This window comes from Cetorhinus maximus, chromosome 6 (genome assembly GCF_964194155.1).
Source record: "Cetorhinus maximus chromosome 6, sCetMax3.hap1.1, whole genome shotgun sequence".
NCBI lineage: Eukaryota > Metazoa > Chordata > Chondrichthyes > Lamniformes > Cetorhinidae > Cetorhinus > Cetorhinus maximus.
In genome coordinates this window covers 70,006,815-70,024,225 of record NC_135884.1, presented here as the reverse complement: position 1 = coordinate 70,024,225, position 17,411 = coordinate 70,006,815, and the positions used below count along the sequence as shown (strand labels likewise).

The 17,411-nt window shown below is 43.2% G+C and overlaps 1 protein-coding gene across 3 annotated transcripts in view; it reads left to right on the top strand.

Moving 5' to 3' along the window:
* The first annotated feature begins 28 nt into the window (after window positions 1-28).
* Window positions 29-17,411, top strand: part of nprl2 (NPR2 like, GATOR1 complex subunit) — a 30,142-nt gene continuing 12,759 nt past the window's right edge. The window contains exons 1-5 of one of the 3 annotated variants that reach the window (XM_078543831.1): window positions 29-198; window positions 4,169-4,260; window positions 5,810-5,978; window positions 6,327-6,435; window positions 16,346-16,482. In XM_078543831.1, the coding sequence (XP_078399957.1) occupies window positions 127-198; window positions 4,169-4,260; window positions 5,810-5,978; window positions 6,327-6,435; window positions 16,346-16,482 (579 nt within the window). In that variant the 5' untranslated portion in view covers window positions 29-126. Of the gene's footprint in view, window positions 199-4,168; window positions 4,261-5,809; window positions 5,979-6,326; window positions 6,444-16,345; window positions 16,483-17,411 lie in introns of all 3 variants that reach the window. The other 2 variants (XM_078543832.1, XM_078543833.1) reach the window with 2 other exon arrangements.

The window sequence follows — 17,411 nt, the reverse complement described above, 5'->3', positions numbered from 1 at the left end:
CCGAGCTGCGCGATGAGGTCATTGAGCTGAATGCGCAGGGTCAGGTGGTCGGGAGGCCGCGCTTAGCCTGGGGCCACAGGCGCAGGGAGGGGCTCCGGCGCCGATGCCTCACTTCCCCCCCTGATCATGGGCAGCCGGATCGAGTGTGTGTTTTTCAGCGAGTTTCACCCGACCCTCGGGCCGAAAATCACTTTCCAGGTACGGAGGGCTGACACCAAGGCCTTGGCGACCCTTGGCATCCTGGCAGGCGGGTACCAGTGCTCCCTGAGAGGCTCCTAGGCCTGACACCTGAGGGCACCCAGACCATCTGGTTAGAAGTGGCCCCTCCCTATTCCTAAACTGCATCTGAGCAGCAGCCACGCTGCCAACTGGCTGCCCACATTTATTGGTGCCAATGAACCCCCAACGCACCCTGTACAGGTTCTGAAATCTGCATACAAGGAGTACAGGTGTCTTCCAGCAGCTGCTGGATTGCTCTTTGACTTTCTGCATTGCAGTGCCTGAATGAGCCTGAAATGGCTGACTTCTATTCAGAGAGATAGGCTAATATAGCTGTGCTGAGATGTAAAGGGTACAGATGGTTCCATTAGCTGTTTAGTGCCAGGATTTTTTTCAGGTTAGGAATTAGGATTAGAATCATATAATAGATACAGCACAGATGCAGTTCAGCCCATCGTGTGTCGGTTCTCTGCAGGAGCAATTCACCTTGTGCCACTCCCCGCCCCCCCATTTGCCCCATAAACCTGCACATTTTTCCTTTTTAAATAATGATCCAATTTCCTTTTAAATACCTTGATTGAACCTGCCTGCACCACGTTCTCAGGCAGTGCATTCCAGATCTTAACCACTCAGTGTAAAAAAAAAATTTTCCTCATGTCGCCATTGCTTCTTTAGACAATTACCTTAAACCTGTAGCCTCTGGTTCTTGATCCTTCCACCAATGGGAACAGTTTCTCCCCATCTACTCTGTCCAGACCCCTCATCATTTTGAATGTCTCCATGGAGAACAGTCTCAGCTTCTCCAATCTATCTCTATAACTGAAGTCCCTCAGCCCTGGAACTATTCTCATGAACCTTTTCTGCACCCTCTCTAATGCCTTCACCTCCTTCCAAAAGTGTGGTTTCCAGGTCTGGACACAATACTCCTGTGAGGCTGACCCAATGTTTTACGCAGGTTTAACATAACTTCCTTGCTTTTGCACTCGATGCCCTTATTGATAAAGCCCAGGATGCAATATGCTTTATTAACCATGCTCTTGACCTGTCCTGTCACCTTAATGATTTGTGCACATTTACATCCCGGTCTTTCTGCTCCTGCACCCTTTTTAGAGTTGTATCCTTTATTTTATACTGCCTCTCTACATTCTTTCTACCAAAATTAATAACTTCACACTTCTCTATGTTAAATTTCATCTGCCACCTGCTGTCTATTCCACCAACCTGTTTATGTCCTTTTGAAGTTCTACACTATCCTCCTTACAGTTCACAATAATTCAAAGTTTTGTGTCATCTGCAAATTTTGAAATTGTGCCCTGTACACCCAGGTCTGTATCATTAATATATATATCAGCATAATCAGGAGTCTTAAAACTGACCCCTGGGGAACTCCACTATAAACTTTCCCCCAGCCCGAATAACAACCATTCACCACAACACTTGTTTCCTGTCATTCAGCCAATTTATTATCCATGTTGTAGCTGTCCATTTTATAGCTCATGGAATAATTTTGCTCACAAGTCTATTGTGTGACATTTTTATCAAGTGTCTTTTGGAAGTCCATGTACACCACATCAGCATTGCCCTCATCAACTCTTTTTGTTACCTCATCAAAAACTCAAGCAAATTAGTTAAACATGATTTGCCCTTAATAAATCCATGCTGGCTTTCCTTAATTAACCTGTGTTTCCCCAAGTAACTATTAATTTTGTCATCGTTTCTAAAAGCTTCCCCACCACTGAGATTAAACTGGTTTGTAGCTGCTGGACTTAGCTTTACACCCATTTTTTGAACAAGCATGTAACATTTGCAATTCTCCAGTCCTCTCGCACCACCCCTGTACCTAAGGAAAATTATGGCCAGTGACTCCACAATTTCCATTCTCACTTCCCTCTGTATCCTTGGTGCATCTCATCCGGTCCTGGTGCCTTATCAAATTAAAGTACAGACAGCCTATTCAATACCTCCTCCTTATCAATTTTAAACCCTTCAAGTGTCTGAAATACCTCCTCTTCGCCCATGACATTGGCAGTGTCTTCTTCCTTGGTAAAGTTAGATGCAAAGTATTCATTTAATACCTCAGCTATGCCCCCTGCCTCCATGCATAAATCCCCTTTTTGGTCCCTGACCAGCTCCACTCCTTTAACCACCTTTCAATATTTACATACCAATAGAAAACTTCAGGATTCCCTTTTATGTTAGCTGCCAGTCTCTTTTCGTACTCTCTCTTTGCTTCGCTTTTGAATTCCCCTCTGAAACTTCTATATTCAGCCTGGTTCTCACATTATCCATTGGGATGTTTGGACCTGAAACTTTTAAAATGTAAATTGGAAGAGCAATGCTCTGGGTGTAATTTTGAATTACTTTATGTTCCTGCATCTCATAATGCAGAGTTGAGTATTAATGTTTACAGTAAATATCCAAAACTATCAAAACATGAAACTTTGATCCCAACTTCTGTCTGCTCTTGAACTTGGCAAAAGGTGTGGCTGTAGCATTTGGCTTAAGTTGGCTAGAAGAGGAAAGACTTCCATTTAGGTAGCACCTTTCACTGACCCAGAGCTTCCCATAGCGTTTTACAGCCAATCGAAGCGTAGTTGTAGGAAATGTGGCAACCGTTATGTGCACAGCAAACTCCCACAAAGAGCAACGTGGTAAAATTTGATTTTAATAACATAAGCCAGAACTCACCTCTTGGAAGTAGTGCCATGAGATCTTTTACTACAGGGAGACGGTGGCATAGTGGTATTGTCACTAGCATAGTAATCCAGAGGCCCAGGTTAATGCTCTGGAGACACATGTTCAAATCCCACCAGCTAGTGGAATTTAAATTCAATTAATTTCTAAAATCTGGAATCAAAAGCTAGTCTTATTAATGGGGACCATGAAACCCGCATTGATTGTCATAAAAACCCATCTAGTTCACTAATGTCCTGTAGGGAAGGAAATCTGCCATCCTTACCGGGTCTGGTCTACATGTGACCCCAGACCCTCAGCAATGTGGTTGATTCTTAAGTGGCCTCCAAAATGGCCTAGTGGCCCAATAAAGTTGTACATTACAGACAGCAGCGGTTCAAGAAAGTGGCCCACCAACATGTTCTTAAGGGCAATTAGGGATGGGCAATAAATGCTGGCCTTGCCAGCGATGCCCACATCCCATGAAAGAATAAAAAAAAAGAGGGCAGATGAGGCCTCAGTTCACCTCATCCAAAAATTGGCACGTCCAACAATGCAGCACTCCATCAGTACTGCAGCGGAGTGACTGCCAAGATATTATGCTCATCTCGCAGGAGTATGACTTGAAACCACAACCTTTGACTCAGAGGCAAGAGTGCTGTTACTGATCTACGGATGACACTGTAGAGCTTGGTTGTCAGCTGTACAACGTTCCCTGACTTGTTTTTATGTGGGTCTAGTGCTAGCGACTCCTGACCCGTGGGTCTCCCACTGCCAGTGTTGACTTCTATTTTTAGTATTACCAGCCACCAACCTTTGTGAGTCTGGCAATTTTCCTTCTGTCTTTGTCTTCCGCTATGTGAGACCTGAGCATCAGGATCTGCTGACAGCACTCAACCCAATAAAAACAGCTGAACTCTGGGGTGAAGTGGCATTCCAGGTTTGGTACTGGTTGTAGGGATAAGCTTAAGGTGATGAATTAAGAGTATCAGACTAGAAGCCTATTATACAACATTAGAGTTTTTTCTGCCCACTATAATATTGGTGCCAGTATGTCAATAAGAACACTGATGGCAATGAATTTATACTGGGAACCTTGGCATAGAACTGCTATGCTGATTGCCTTAATTTCAGCATAAAGAATGGCAGCTTATTTACCGTGCTTGGTTTATTAGGTAACCTGTTATTTGGTGAGTTTAAGCATTTAGGAATCAGCAAAAATGTAAATAATTTGCAGTCAATCTTTCTTTGAATCTCATGTCTGGATCTGTTACAGGTGCCTGAGGAGTATATTTCAAGGGAGCTGTTTGATACAGTCCAGGTGTACATTATAACAAAGCCAGAGTTACAGAATAAACTTATTACTGTGTAAGTTGCACAAATCACAAACTGCTTGCATGCTCGTACTCTCTTTTTTATATCATAGGACCTGTTCACACTGAGGTGGTTATGTAATAACCTGGTGTTGTGTAAACTGCTGTGTAAAGATTCCCTTGAACCTGCAACAACAAATAAACAGCAGCATCGGCAGTTAGAATCAAATAGCAGAGCAGGAGGCCATTCAGCCCATTGTGCTTATACTGGCTCTTTGAAAGAGCTATCTAATTACTCCCACTCACCTGTCCTTTCCTGATAGACCTGTAAATATTTCCTTTTCAATTGTATATCCAATTCCACTAGTGAACCTGCTTCCACCACCTTTTCAGACGGTGCTTTCTGGATTGTAACATGCTGCACAAAGTAACGTTTCTCATTTCTAATTCTGTTGACTTATTTTACCTTAGTAGAAGTTCCTTTAAAATTACAAATGTTGGTTTTATTTCTGGCTGCCAGAGTTTTCCTGATGGCTGGAGAATGTCTTTACAGGTCAGTTGAGGATCCCTTTGCTGGCCTGTATGAACAGGCTGAACACTGTGTTCACTGCCAACCAAGAACACAGAAGTCGAAAATTTACCTTTGTATTTTCAGCCATCACCAGCACTTCTGACCCCAGAAATGATTGGGGGCTGGATGGAGGGGGGGATTCATCCACTTTGGTGCTTCTTGGGGCATTAACAGCAGCTCATTTAGTCCACAGCATTTCCCCTGAACTAGGAGTTGCTGTTAAAACTTTTTAAAAAAGAGACTTGCATTTACATAGTGCCTTTCATGGCTTCAGGTTGTCCCAAATGCTTCAGAGCCAACAAATTACCTTGAAGTGTAGCCACTGTTGTGGTAATCGTGGCAGCCAATTTGCACACAGCAAGGCCCCACAAACAGCTAAGCGAATGACCAAATAATTTATTTCAATGATGTTGGTTGAAGGGTAAATATTGGCCAGGACACCGGGGAGAACCCCTCTGCTCGTCGAATAGTGCTGTGAGATCTTTTGCGTCGACCAAGAAGAGCAGAGTAAGCAGTAGTGCAATGTATAGAGAAGTGCTTCCCAAACCTTTTCCTGGTGTGACACCATTTTAATGCATCAGACTTCATGTGGCCCAGAGCAGTGAATAGTGGGGTAGCTTCAGCTGCTGACTGGGAGGAAAGCTCCTGAGCAAGGGGACGTTTTAGCTTCTGAGTGGTGGGGGTGAGGGGAGATGTTCAGAGCGGCAGGAATTTTTTAAACTGCAGGGTTTGTTTAAAAAAAAGCGAACTCCTACCTTTTTACAGGCCTTTGCTGCAGCAATCAGGCCTCAAAGATCTGTTTGTTAGGCCACGCCCACCAATAGAAAAAAAAAGCAAGGATTTCAAGGGGCCTTGCCGCTATCAGAAATCAGTCTGAGCTCCTTGGCACTCAGTGAAGGTGGAGTTCACGTTGCCTGTATATGATTGTTGCCCCCCACCCCACCACACCATATAAAGAAAAATTGTATTGTGAATACTGTTTGCTGTAATTCTGTATTTCTGTTAATCAGTTTTTCCTTCTTATCTTGTGAAGCACTGCAATGGATAAGAAGCTAATTGGCTGCCCTGTGTGCATAGAACACAAGAAGTATGTCCGAAATGCATTGCTCTTCAATCTGGGCTTTGTTTGTGATGCAAAAGCCAAGACCTGCTCCTTGGAGCCAATTGTAAAAAAGCTGGCAGGCTACCTCACTACACTGGAGGTAAGAACAGCACGGAAAAAGGCCATTCACCCTTCTGGAACCATCTTTGTATTCACTTCCCTGGGAATTTAGCAATCTAGGAAGCAGTCCTGGATGTATTCTGAAAATGTCAATGCTTAGAGCCCCCTCGATTGGAATTGGCAATGTGAAACAATGGGTTAGTGCCCTGAGCTTTCAGCCTGATGGATTAGTAGTTGAAGCACTAACCCAAAGCAAAATGATGAAAATCTCTCCATCACTGAGGCAGTTGAATAGGAGAGTGAATTTTGTAAAGTGTTTTGGGTTCAATGAAATAGCTTAATCTGACAATACACAGTCTGATCTATAAAAAGAGCTTTCTTTTTCTAGCTGGAGAGCGGCTTCATCTCCAATGAGGACAGCAAGCAGAAACTAGTCCCACTAATGACCATTATTCTGGAGGAGTTGAATGCCCATGGAGAGTGTTCTTTACCAATAGGTACATCCGTGAGTACTTGAATTCTTTGAATGGCCTCCTGCTGCCTTAATCCCAATCCCACTAAATTGCTGACCACCCGGCTTCTCTTCCTGGCCTCATATTATCTGACATGGTTCATGATTCTGTCTCCTCAGATATTGTCACCCTCCTCTTCAAATCTGCCATTATCACCCCTTCTCAAAAAAATACAACCCCTGACCCCTCTGCCCTTGCAGGCTACTGTCCCACTTCCAAATTCCCTTTCCTCTCCAGAGTCCTTGAACCTGCTGTTGCTTCCCAATTTCATGTCCATCTTTCCTGGAGCTCCATGTTGGAATCCCTCTAATCAGGTTTCTGCCCCCACCATTGTACAAAATAGCTCTTATCAAAATCACAAATTACATCCTATGTGAGGTAAACTTTCCCTCCTCATTTTTCTCAACCTATCTGCAGCCTTTGGCACCGTTGATCACACCATCCCCCAATCTCCCCTCCATGGTTGTCTAGCTGCATGAGACTGTACTCTCCTTCCAATATTATGTACCCAGTCATAACAAGAGAATTACCTGCAATGACCTCTATTCCCTTTTCCATACAGTTACCTCTGGATTAATCCTTGGCATCCTCCTATTTCTCATGTACATGCTCCCCTTTGGTGAGGTCATACGAAAATACATTAGGTCCCACGTGTACCCTGACGACTCTCAGCTTTACCTCACATCCCACCTCCCTTGTCAGACAGCTTGCCTGACACCCAGTGCTGGGTGGCAGATATTTTCTCCAGCTAAGTATTGGGAAGACCGAAGAAATTGTCTTCCCTCCGTGCCACAAACTCAGTTCCCTAACCACTGACTCCCATCTATCTCCCTGGCAACTTTCTGCTGCTGAATCAGACTGTTTGCAACCTTGGTGTTGTATTTGACCGAGATGAGCTTCCAACCACATATCCGTGCCATCGCTAAGACTGCCTATTTCCACCTCCTTAACATTACCTGATTATGCTCCTGTCTCAGCTCATCTGCTGCTGAAACTCTCATCCCTGTCTTTGTTACCTCTAGATCTGACTATTCCAATGCACTCCTGGCCAGCTTTGCACCCTCTAAACTTCATAAAAATAAGGTCATCCAAAACATTGCTGCCCGTATTCTAACTTGCACCAAGTCCCATTCACCTCTCATTGGTTTCAGGTTAAACAACACCTTGATTTTAAAATTTTCTTCCCTGTTTTTAAATCCTTCCATGGATGTGCCTCCCTATCTCTATAATCTCCTTCAGCCCTACAACTCACAGAAGACGGTGGCGTATTGGTTATGTCACTAGATTAGTAATCCAGAGACCCAGACTGATGCTCTGGGGACATAAACCCCACCATGGCAGCTGGTGGAATTTAAACTCAATTAATAACGGAATCTGGAATTGAAAGCTAGTCTCAGTAACAGTGACCATGAAACTATCATCGATTGTCATAAAAACCCATTTGGTTCACTATTGCCCTTTAGGGAAGGAAATCTACTATCTCCATACCCACAGCAATGAGATTGACTCTTAACTACCCTGTGGCCCAGCAAGCTGTTAAGTTCTAGGGCAATTAGAGATGGGCAACAAATGCAGGCCTTACCAGCAGTGCCATGAACGAATAAATTTTAAGAAAAACTTCCATTTCTGGGCTCTTGAGCATCCTTGATTTCAATCACTCTGCCATTAGACATGTCCCTTCCTAAACCTCTCCATCTCTCTCTACCACTCTTTACTTTTTTAAAACATTCTATAAAACCTGCCTTTTTGACTAAGCCTTCAATCATCTATCCCAATTTGTTCTATGTGGCTAGGTATCAAATTTTATTTGATAATGCTCGTGTGAAGTCTTCAGACTTTTTACTTTGTCAAAGGTGCTATATCAATGCAGTGTTATCCTAGTTCAGTGCCATAACCGCAAGATTACCATATGCATGGGAGGCACATCAATATATTTAAAAGAAGCAATTTCAGTCTTTGGAACAGATACCATGATAACAAACCTTAGTGCCAGTAGTTTAAATGGGTGACTGTATGACCCAGCAGTTGGTAAAGGCTGTTATTTAAAAATCCCAGAGGGAAACTTTAAACAACTGTCATAACCTATGTTTTTATTTTTGTATGTTTGAGATGCAGCTCTAAATTCAGGAATCAGACCACCAGTTCTCCAGAGGTTTTATATCAAAATACATGAGACATTTATTAATTTACACAAGTTAAATATATACACATGGCTACAAATTATTATTATGATAACTTTTAACAAATTCCCCAACTAATCTCCATTGAGGCAACAGCAACCCATAGAACCCAGCTCATTGAATGTAAATTGTCATTGTATCACCAGCCTTTTTGAACTCTACCTCTTCTAACAATAAAACCCCTTTCATAGTACCAATTTTATTAGTAATATAAACTTATTGCTTGGTCTCTGCTAGCTAGGTGCCAGATTTCACCCCCTTTCTTGAATGCTTTATTCATAAAAGTGCAAATGCACTCTACCTCTCTTACATCTCAAAACTAGTATACATCAAAGCACCCAGACTAGCTGGCTTTAATCCAATTAAGCCACACCCACAGACTAACCCTCTATTTAAAAAAAAATTCCAATAATATATATATTAATGGCTTCATGACAGTAGCAATGATCCAGAATATTACACCAGTGCTTTAAAATGCCATAACATCATAAAAAAAATAGGAGCAGCAGTAGGCCATTTGGCTCATCGAGCCTGCTGTGCCATTTAATATTCATGGTTGATCTGATTGTGGCCTTAACACCACCTTCCTGCCTGGCCTCCATAACCCTCGATTCCCTTGTTGATCAAAAGTATGTCTATCTCAGCCTCTGACCCATCCTCCACTGGTCATTGTGGAAGAGAATTCCAAAGGTCAACAGCTCTCTGAGAGAAGAAATTCCCTCTCATCTCCATCTTCAATGGGAGACCCCTTATTTTTAAACTGTGCCCCTTAGTTCTAGACTATCCCATGAGGGGAAACATCCTCTCAGAATCCACCCTGTGAAGCACCTTCAGAGTCTTATAAGTTTCAATAAGATCACCTCCTATTCTTCTAAACTTCAATGAGCATAGACCTAACCTGCTCAACCTTTCCTCATAAGACATCCCTTTCATCCCAGGAATCAGCATAGTGAACCTTCTCTGAATTGCTTCCAATGGAAGCATATCCCTCTTTAAATAAGGAGACCAAAACTGTACCCAGCACTCTAGTGTGGTCTCACCAGTTTCCTGCACTGTTGTAGCAAGACTTCCCTAATTTATACTGCATTCCCCTTGCATTAAAGGCCAACCTTCCATTTGCCTTCCTAATTACTTGCTGTACCTGCATGGTAAGTGTTTGTGATTCAGGTACAAGGACACCCAGATCCCTTTGTACTGCAGCATTCTACAATCTCTCTCCATTTAAATAATATTTTGCTTTTCTATTGTTCCTGCCAAAGTGGGCAACCTCTCATTTTCCCACATTATACTCCATCTGCCAAGGCTTTGCCCTCTCAACCTATTTATATCCCTTTGCAGACTCTTTGTAGCCTCCTCGCAACGTGCTCTCCTTCCTAACTTTCTATCATCAGCAAATTTAGCTACAATTCAGTCTGTCCCTTCATCTAAGTCATTAATATAGATCGTAAATAATTGAGGCCCCAGCACTGATCCCTGCGGCACCCCACTAGTTATAGTTTGCCAAACTGAAAATAACCCATTTATCTCAACTCTGTTTCAGTTAATTAGCCAATCCTCTGTCCATGCTAAGGTACCACCCCCCAATACCATGAGCTACTATCTTGTGTAGTAACACACAAATCTACTGGTTCCCCTTTATCCATCCTGTTTGTTACATCCTCAAAGAACTCTTAATAAACTTGTCAGGCATGATTTCCCTTTCACAAAGCCATGTTGAGTCTGTCTGATCACAGAATCATAGAATTTTAACAGCACAGAAAGAGGCCATTCGGCCTGTCGTGTCTGCACCAAATGAGCATTATGATTTAGTGCCATTGCCCTGCCTTTTCTCCATACCCCTGCACACCGTTTCTGTTCAGATAATCATCTAATGCCTCAATTGAACCTGTCTCCACCACACTTCCAGGCAGTGCATTCCAGACCCGAACCACTTGTGTGAAAAAGTTTTTCCTCACATCACATTTGCTTCTTTTGTAAATCACTTTAAATCTGTTCCCTTTCGTTCTTGATCCTTTTCCGAGCGGGAACAGCTTCTCTCTATCAACTCTATCCAGCCCCGTCATGATTTTGAACATCTCTATCAAATCTCCTCTTAGCCTTCTTCTCTCCAAGGAGAACAGTCCCAATCTCTCCAATCTAATCTCATAGCTGAAGTTTCACATCCTTCCTACAGTGTGGTGCCTAGAAGTGTACACAATACTCCAGCTGAGGTCTAACGAGGTCTTATATAAATTCAGCAAAACCTCCTTGCCCTTGTGCTCTATGCCCCTATTAATAAAGCCCAGGATACTATATGCTTTATTAACTACTCTCCCCACCTGTCCTGCCATCTTCAAAGATGTATGCACATATGCACCTAGGTCTTTCTGGTCTTGCACTCCCTTCAGAATTTCACCCCTTATTTTGTATTGTCTGTCCATGTCCTTCCTACCAAAATGCATCACCTCACGCTTCTCCACATTGAACTTCATCTGCCACCTATCTGCCTGCACCACCAACTTGTCTATGTCCTTTTGAAGTTCTACACTGTCCTCCTCTGAGTTTACAACACTCCCAAGCTTTATATCATCCGCAAACTTTGAAATTGTCTACTGTACACCAAGATCTAGATCATTAATATATATCAGGAAAAGCAAGGGTCTCAGTACCAACCCCTGGGAATTCCATTACAAACCTTCCTCCAGCCCAAAAAATATCCTTTGACCATTACTCTCTGCTTCCTATTTTTCATCCAATTTTGCATCCACGTTGTTATTGCCTCTTTTATTCCATGAGCAATAACTTTTCTCACAAGTCTGTTGTGTGGCACTGCATCAAATGCCTTTTGAAATTCTATGTACACCACATCAACAGCATTTCTTCATCAACCTTTTCCGTGACTTCTTCAAAAAACTCCAGCAAGTTAGTTAAACGCGATTTCCCCTTTAGAAATCCATGCTGGCTCTTCTTCATCAACCCATATTTTCCACGTGACTACTAATTCTATCCCGAATAATTGTTTCTAGAATCTTGCCCACCGCTGAAGTTAAACTGACTGGTCTGTAATTGCTGGGCTTATCCTTACAACCTTTTTTGAACAAGGGCATAATGTTTGCAATTCTCCAGTCCTCTGCCACCTCCCCTGAGTCTAGGGAAGACTGAAAAATTGTGGCCAGTGCTCCTGCAATTTCTACTATCACTTCCTTCAATATCCTTGGATGCATCTCATCCGGTCCCGGTGCCTTGTCAACTTTAAGTACCGGCAGTCTATTCAACCCCTCCTCCTTATCAATTTTGAACCCTTCTAGTGACAGAGTTTCCTTGTCTGTCACCATGCCCTGGGTAGCATCTACTTCCTTGGTAAAGACGGATGCAAAGTATTCATTTAAAACCTCAGTCATGGCCCCTTCATCCAAATGTAAATTCCATTTTAGGTCCCTAATCGGCCCTACTCCCCCTTTTAACACCCTTTTACAATTTATATCCCCAAAGTAGACTTTGGCATTCCCCTTTATGTTGACTGCCAGTCTTTTCTCATAATCCCTCTTAGCTTCTCTAACATGCTTTTTCACCTCCCCTCTGAACCTTCTGTACTCCTCTTGGTTCTCAATTGTATTTTCTACCTGACACCTGTTTTCTTTATCTTAATTTCTATCTCCTTTTTCATCCAGGGAGCTCTGGATTTTTTTCGCCCTATCTTTCCCTTTTGATGTAATATACCTTGACTGTGCCTGAACCAATTATTTTTTAAAGGTAACCCATTGTTTAGCTACAGTTTTTCCTGCCAATCTTTCATTCCAGTCTATCTGGCCCAGCTCCATTCTTGCCCCATCGAAGTCAGCTGTCATCCAGTTAATTATTCTTACTTTGGATTGTCTAACATCCTTTTCTATCATCATCCTAAAACGTACAATACAATGATCGCTGTTTCTTAAATGCTCCCCCACTGACACTTGATCTACTTGGCCCACCTCATTTCCAAGAACCAGGTGCAACAGTGCATCTTTTCTTGTTGGATTGGACACATACTGCTGTAGAAAATGTTCCTAAACACAATCTAGGAACTTTTGCTCCTTTCCACCCTTTACACTACCACTGACCCAATCTACATTCGGGTAATTAAAGGCACCCATTATAACTTTAATGCTTGCATGTCTCTGCAATTTCCTTGCAGATTTGTTCCTCTATGTCCTTCTCGCTAGTTAGCGGTCTATAGACTACACCGAGCAATGTAATTGCACCCTTTTTGTTCCTTAACTCTAGCCAAATTGATTCTGTCCTTGAACCCTCTGGGACATCCTCATCCTCCAGCACTGCAATGCTTTCCTTAACCAATACCACCACCCCTCCTCCTTTCCTATCTTTTCTGAACACCTTGTACCCAGGAATATTTAACACCCAGTCCTGCCGTTCGTTGAGCCAGGTCTCTGTTATTGCCACAACATCATATTTCCACATGGCAATCTGCACCTGTAACTGCCCAATCTTATTTATTATACTCTATGCATTCACATACATGCATTAGCAACCCTGATTTAGATTTTGTTACTTTCTCCCTCACCCCAACTCCACATATTAACTCACTATTCTCTATGCTAGTGCTATCCGTCCCTCCCAGTATTTTGTGCACCCTGGTATTCCTCTCTAGTATTTTCTGTTGGTTCCCACACCCCTGCCAAGTTAGTTTAAAGCCCTCCCAACAGCACTAGCAAGGAATTCAGTCCCAGTTCTGTTCAGGTGCAACTCATCCAGCTTGTACAGGTGCCATCTCGCCCAGAGCCAGTCCCAATGTCCCAGGAATCTAACTCCTCCCTCCTGCACCATCTTTCCAGCCATGCATTAATCTGCCTTATCCTCCTATTTCTGTACTCACTTGCACGTGACACTGGGAGTAATCTGGAGATTACTACATTTGAGGACCTGCTTGCTAATTTTCTCCCTAAATTCTGATTGCAGGACCACATCCCTCTTCCTACCCAAGGCATTGGTACCAATGTGGACCACGACCTCTGGCTGTTCACCCTCCCCCAGAAGGATGTCCTGCAGCCACTTTGTGACATCCTTGACCCTGGTATCAGGGAGGCAACATACCATCCTGGAGTCAAGTCAATGGCCACAGAAACATCTGTCTGTTCCCCTAACCAATGAATCCCCTATCACTATTGCCCGACCGTTCTTCTTCCTCCCCTGCTGTACAGCTGAACCGCTCGTGGTGCCACAAACTTGGCTCTGACTGCACTCCTCAGGAACTAGCGCCTTCACCAGCTTCCAAAACGGAAAACCAATTTGTGACCCCAGGGTACTCCTACACTACCTGCCTACTTCTCTTGGACTGCCTGGTGGTCACCCATTCCCCCTCTGTCTGCAGGCCCTTAAGCTGCGGTGTGACCACCTCTCTGAATGTGCTATCCACGTAGCTCTCAGACTCATGGGATGCGCCAGTGACTCCAGCCACTGCTTGACCTCTGAAACCCAGAGCTCAAGTTTCTGCAGCTGGCAGCACTTCCTGCACATGTGGTCGTCTAGGACACCGGTAGCGTCCATGACTTTGCACATATTACAGGACACGCATTCCACTCGACTGAGCTGCCCTGCCATGTTGTAACTCTACTTCCCTTACGTTAACTTTATTTTATTTTGGATTATTTATATTACTTTATTATATTGGCTCTAAATTTCCCTTATTCCTGGCACTTTTCAGTTAAATCCTAGTATAGCTACTTGTTTAAAAATATTACACTTTTCTAATTAACTCACCATTTTCTAAATGATCATCTACTACCTCCTTAATACTGAATTCCAGCATTTTCCCAATGACTGATGTTGGGGTAACTGGCCTATAGTTTCCTGCTTTCTGCCTCCCTCATTTCCTGAGTAGAGGTGTTACATTTGCAGTTTTCCAATCCGCTGGGATATTTCCAGAATCTAGGAAATTTTGGAAGATTACAGCCGGTCCTTGATTTTATGGTTTAATTTGCTGCTGACTTGCATTGCTGGTTAGTAGTTGCACACATGGCGTTGATTTATCAACGGTGTAGTCGTGGAGCATGTTTGCTATAGTTCTACTGCTGTTCATTGTATGCAATGCCTGTTGTATATTCCTTGTGTATAGTGGGGATATTGTGATTCCACTGTTAGAAGATCACTTGTGCCTCAGTTATATTTGAATATTCTTTGAGCAGTTGATCGTAAAACTTTTTTTTTATGGTTATTCACTTAGATTTCTCATCACCTTCCTTGTCTGCAAACTTGTTTAACCCTTAGGCAAATTGTCTACACTATCTTGACATCTAACTTAATTTGATGTTGTTCTTGGATCATGGTGCATTGTAAGGTTCCAGGCCTGTGCCGTATGTTTGGTCTATTTTACCTGTCAATCTTGCTATGGTTGTTTTCTGTTTGGCTGTGTTGTAATAGATGGGACAAACTAAGAATGACCAACGCTGAATCTTCACCCCCAGAAATGGGTGGGAGGGAGTCAGGTCAGAGGTTAAGATTCCAAAATTTTGAATTGGAAGACAGACTTGCCCACTTCCACTTTTAACACGGAGCAGGCATCCAGTCTGCTTGTGGGAGGTGGATCAGTCATTTAAATATGTTAGTAAGGCCGCCGGTCATTGTGAATTTATCTCATGTCAGCCAGGTTTTCCTCGGGTTATGCAGCAGACGAAAAGACTGAATGCATGAGGTAAGTGCCTTTACAGCACTGCTTGCGAGGGAGACCCCATCTCACCTGTTTTTGGTCTGTCTTAGTTCCTCCCATATATTACAGTACAGCCAAACAGAAAGAAATCAAAGCAAATTTGAGGCTTGTGAGGCCAAACAAGCAGGTGTGTTTTTTCCAGGCCCAGCAAGCTAACCAATAAAGCCCCACCTTGGCAATTCCACCCCTGCCTTGCCCATGCTATCTACTCCGCTTCAACCATCTGCTTGCACGCCCATCCCAAACCTAAATGCTCCCCTCACTAGCAACTGTGTTTTTAGGCATCCCTACACAACAGGCCCCTTAGCCTGTCAGTCAAGTTGGCTATCGGCAGGAAACCAATAGAAAAAAATTTAAAGAAGGCCTGCCGTTAAAAGCTACAGGACATTTGAGTAACCCATTGGGTTTCCAGACCTCAAAACACTATCCATCCTGCCCATCTGCACTCCCCCCAACTGCAGGTAAAATGCCTTTGAGTTAAAATCCAGGCCCAAGTGTCAATCATAGTGGAATACAATCAGATCAGCCATGATCTTATTGAATGGCAGAGCAGGCTCGAGGGGCCAAGTGGCCTACTCCTCCTAATTTGTATGTTCACATGATTAAAAAATGTAAATCTTGAAGGCACATTGTGACCATTAAACCTTGAGCAAGCTTTTTTATCCATTCCCAGGGTGTGGACATCACAGGCAAAACCTGCATTTTGTTGTATATTTTCATTGAAAAGGCAGTGGTTGTCCACCTCCTTGAGTCACTACAGTTCTTATTATTCTTTGTTGTCGTTTGGTGCAACTGAGTGATTTGCCACTTTAGAGGATAGTTAAGAGTCAACCACAGTGCAGATTTTTAACCCCATATCAGTGACCCTTTCCAGTTGGAAAGTGATTTAATAGGGAGGAGACCATGGAGCTATGATAGCAAAGCTGAGTGTTTGAAAGAAGCAATCCCATTTTTTGGATGGTTCCTAGTGCTGTTGGAGATGGAGGTGCACGTTGCTGTGTTCTAAGCAAGTTATGGTTTGTCGCTGTTGTAGATGAATCCAATACCATTCACCTGAAGGTGATCGCCCAGCGGAGAGACCAGCCTGTGGTACAGGAATATGATGTTCCAGTATTCACCGAGTGTAAAGATGATTTTATTAAAATCCACTGGGATCTCACAACGCAGCAGGTGAGAGGAAGGTCATGAGAAGAACAGGGAGTTTGGTGTTTGAATGCTATAAATGTGTGAAAACCTGACTCAGCCAGATTTCTATGCTTTCCATAAAAAACTCTAGACATTACAAAAGCCCGGTTGGCAAGGTACCGCCATAGTACCGAAACGGCTCTTACCAAAGTCACAAGCCCAGCTCCTCCCTTTCCTGCACGTTGAAGAAGTTGTGATTAAAATGCACATTGCTCTGATCAGACCTCCAAACCTTGAGTACTGGTCACTGGGACAGGGGAAACATTCAGCCATTGGAGGCAACATGAGAGGCTTGACACTGATCCCTAATGCCTGGATTATCAGAGACTGGGTTCTAGAAAGTTGGCGCCTGAGAAGCAATAATATAGAGGTATATTGGATGATAAGTGATATGGAAAAGGTAAACCTGGAATATTAATTAAAATTACAAAAGTTAGATTCCCAGAACTCCACGTTTGAATCTCTCCAATCAGTAGGATTTCCGCAGCCCATGGAAAAGCGATAAGTTATGGAAATTTCCAAAAAGGCCCAAAGTCATTGAAAAGTCATGAGATTTTTCTAACTTTTTCCAATGTTTTTCTGACATCCACTTCCAGTTCTCCGTAATTATTTGCTTTGCTTCGCATGTCCAGAATCCAGTATAAGTTTTGTTTGTTCTCCTCCTGCCTGATTCCACCCACAGCCACTGCTAATTGGCTGCTTCGGAGACTGCCAGAGCAACAGCAGTCATTGGCCAAGTAGCCTGTCAATCGGGAATGGTCTACACACCAGATTGGCTGCTTTAGACACTGCTAAAACTACAGCAGTCATTGGCTGAGTAATACGCACCAGATTCCCCAGTCCCTCCTCACTTGCTTTGCCTTGTTTGAGGAAAAGTCTGTTGGTGTCAGTTGCAGATTTTTGTTGTGGAGGCA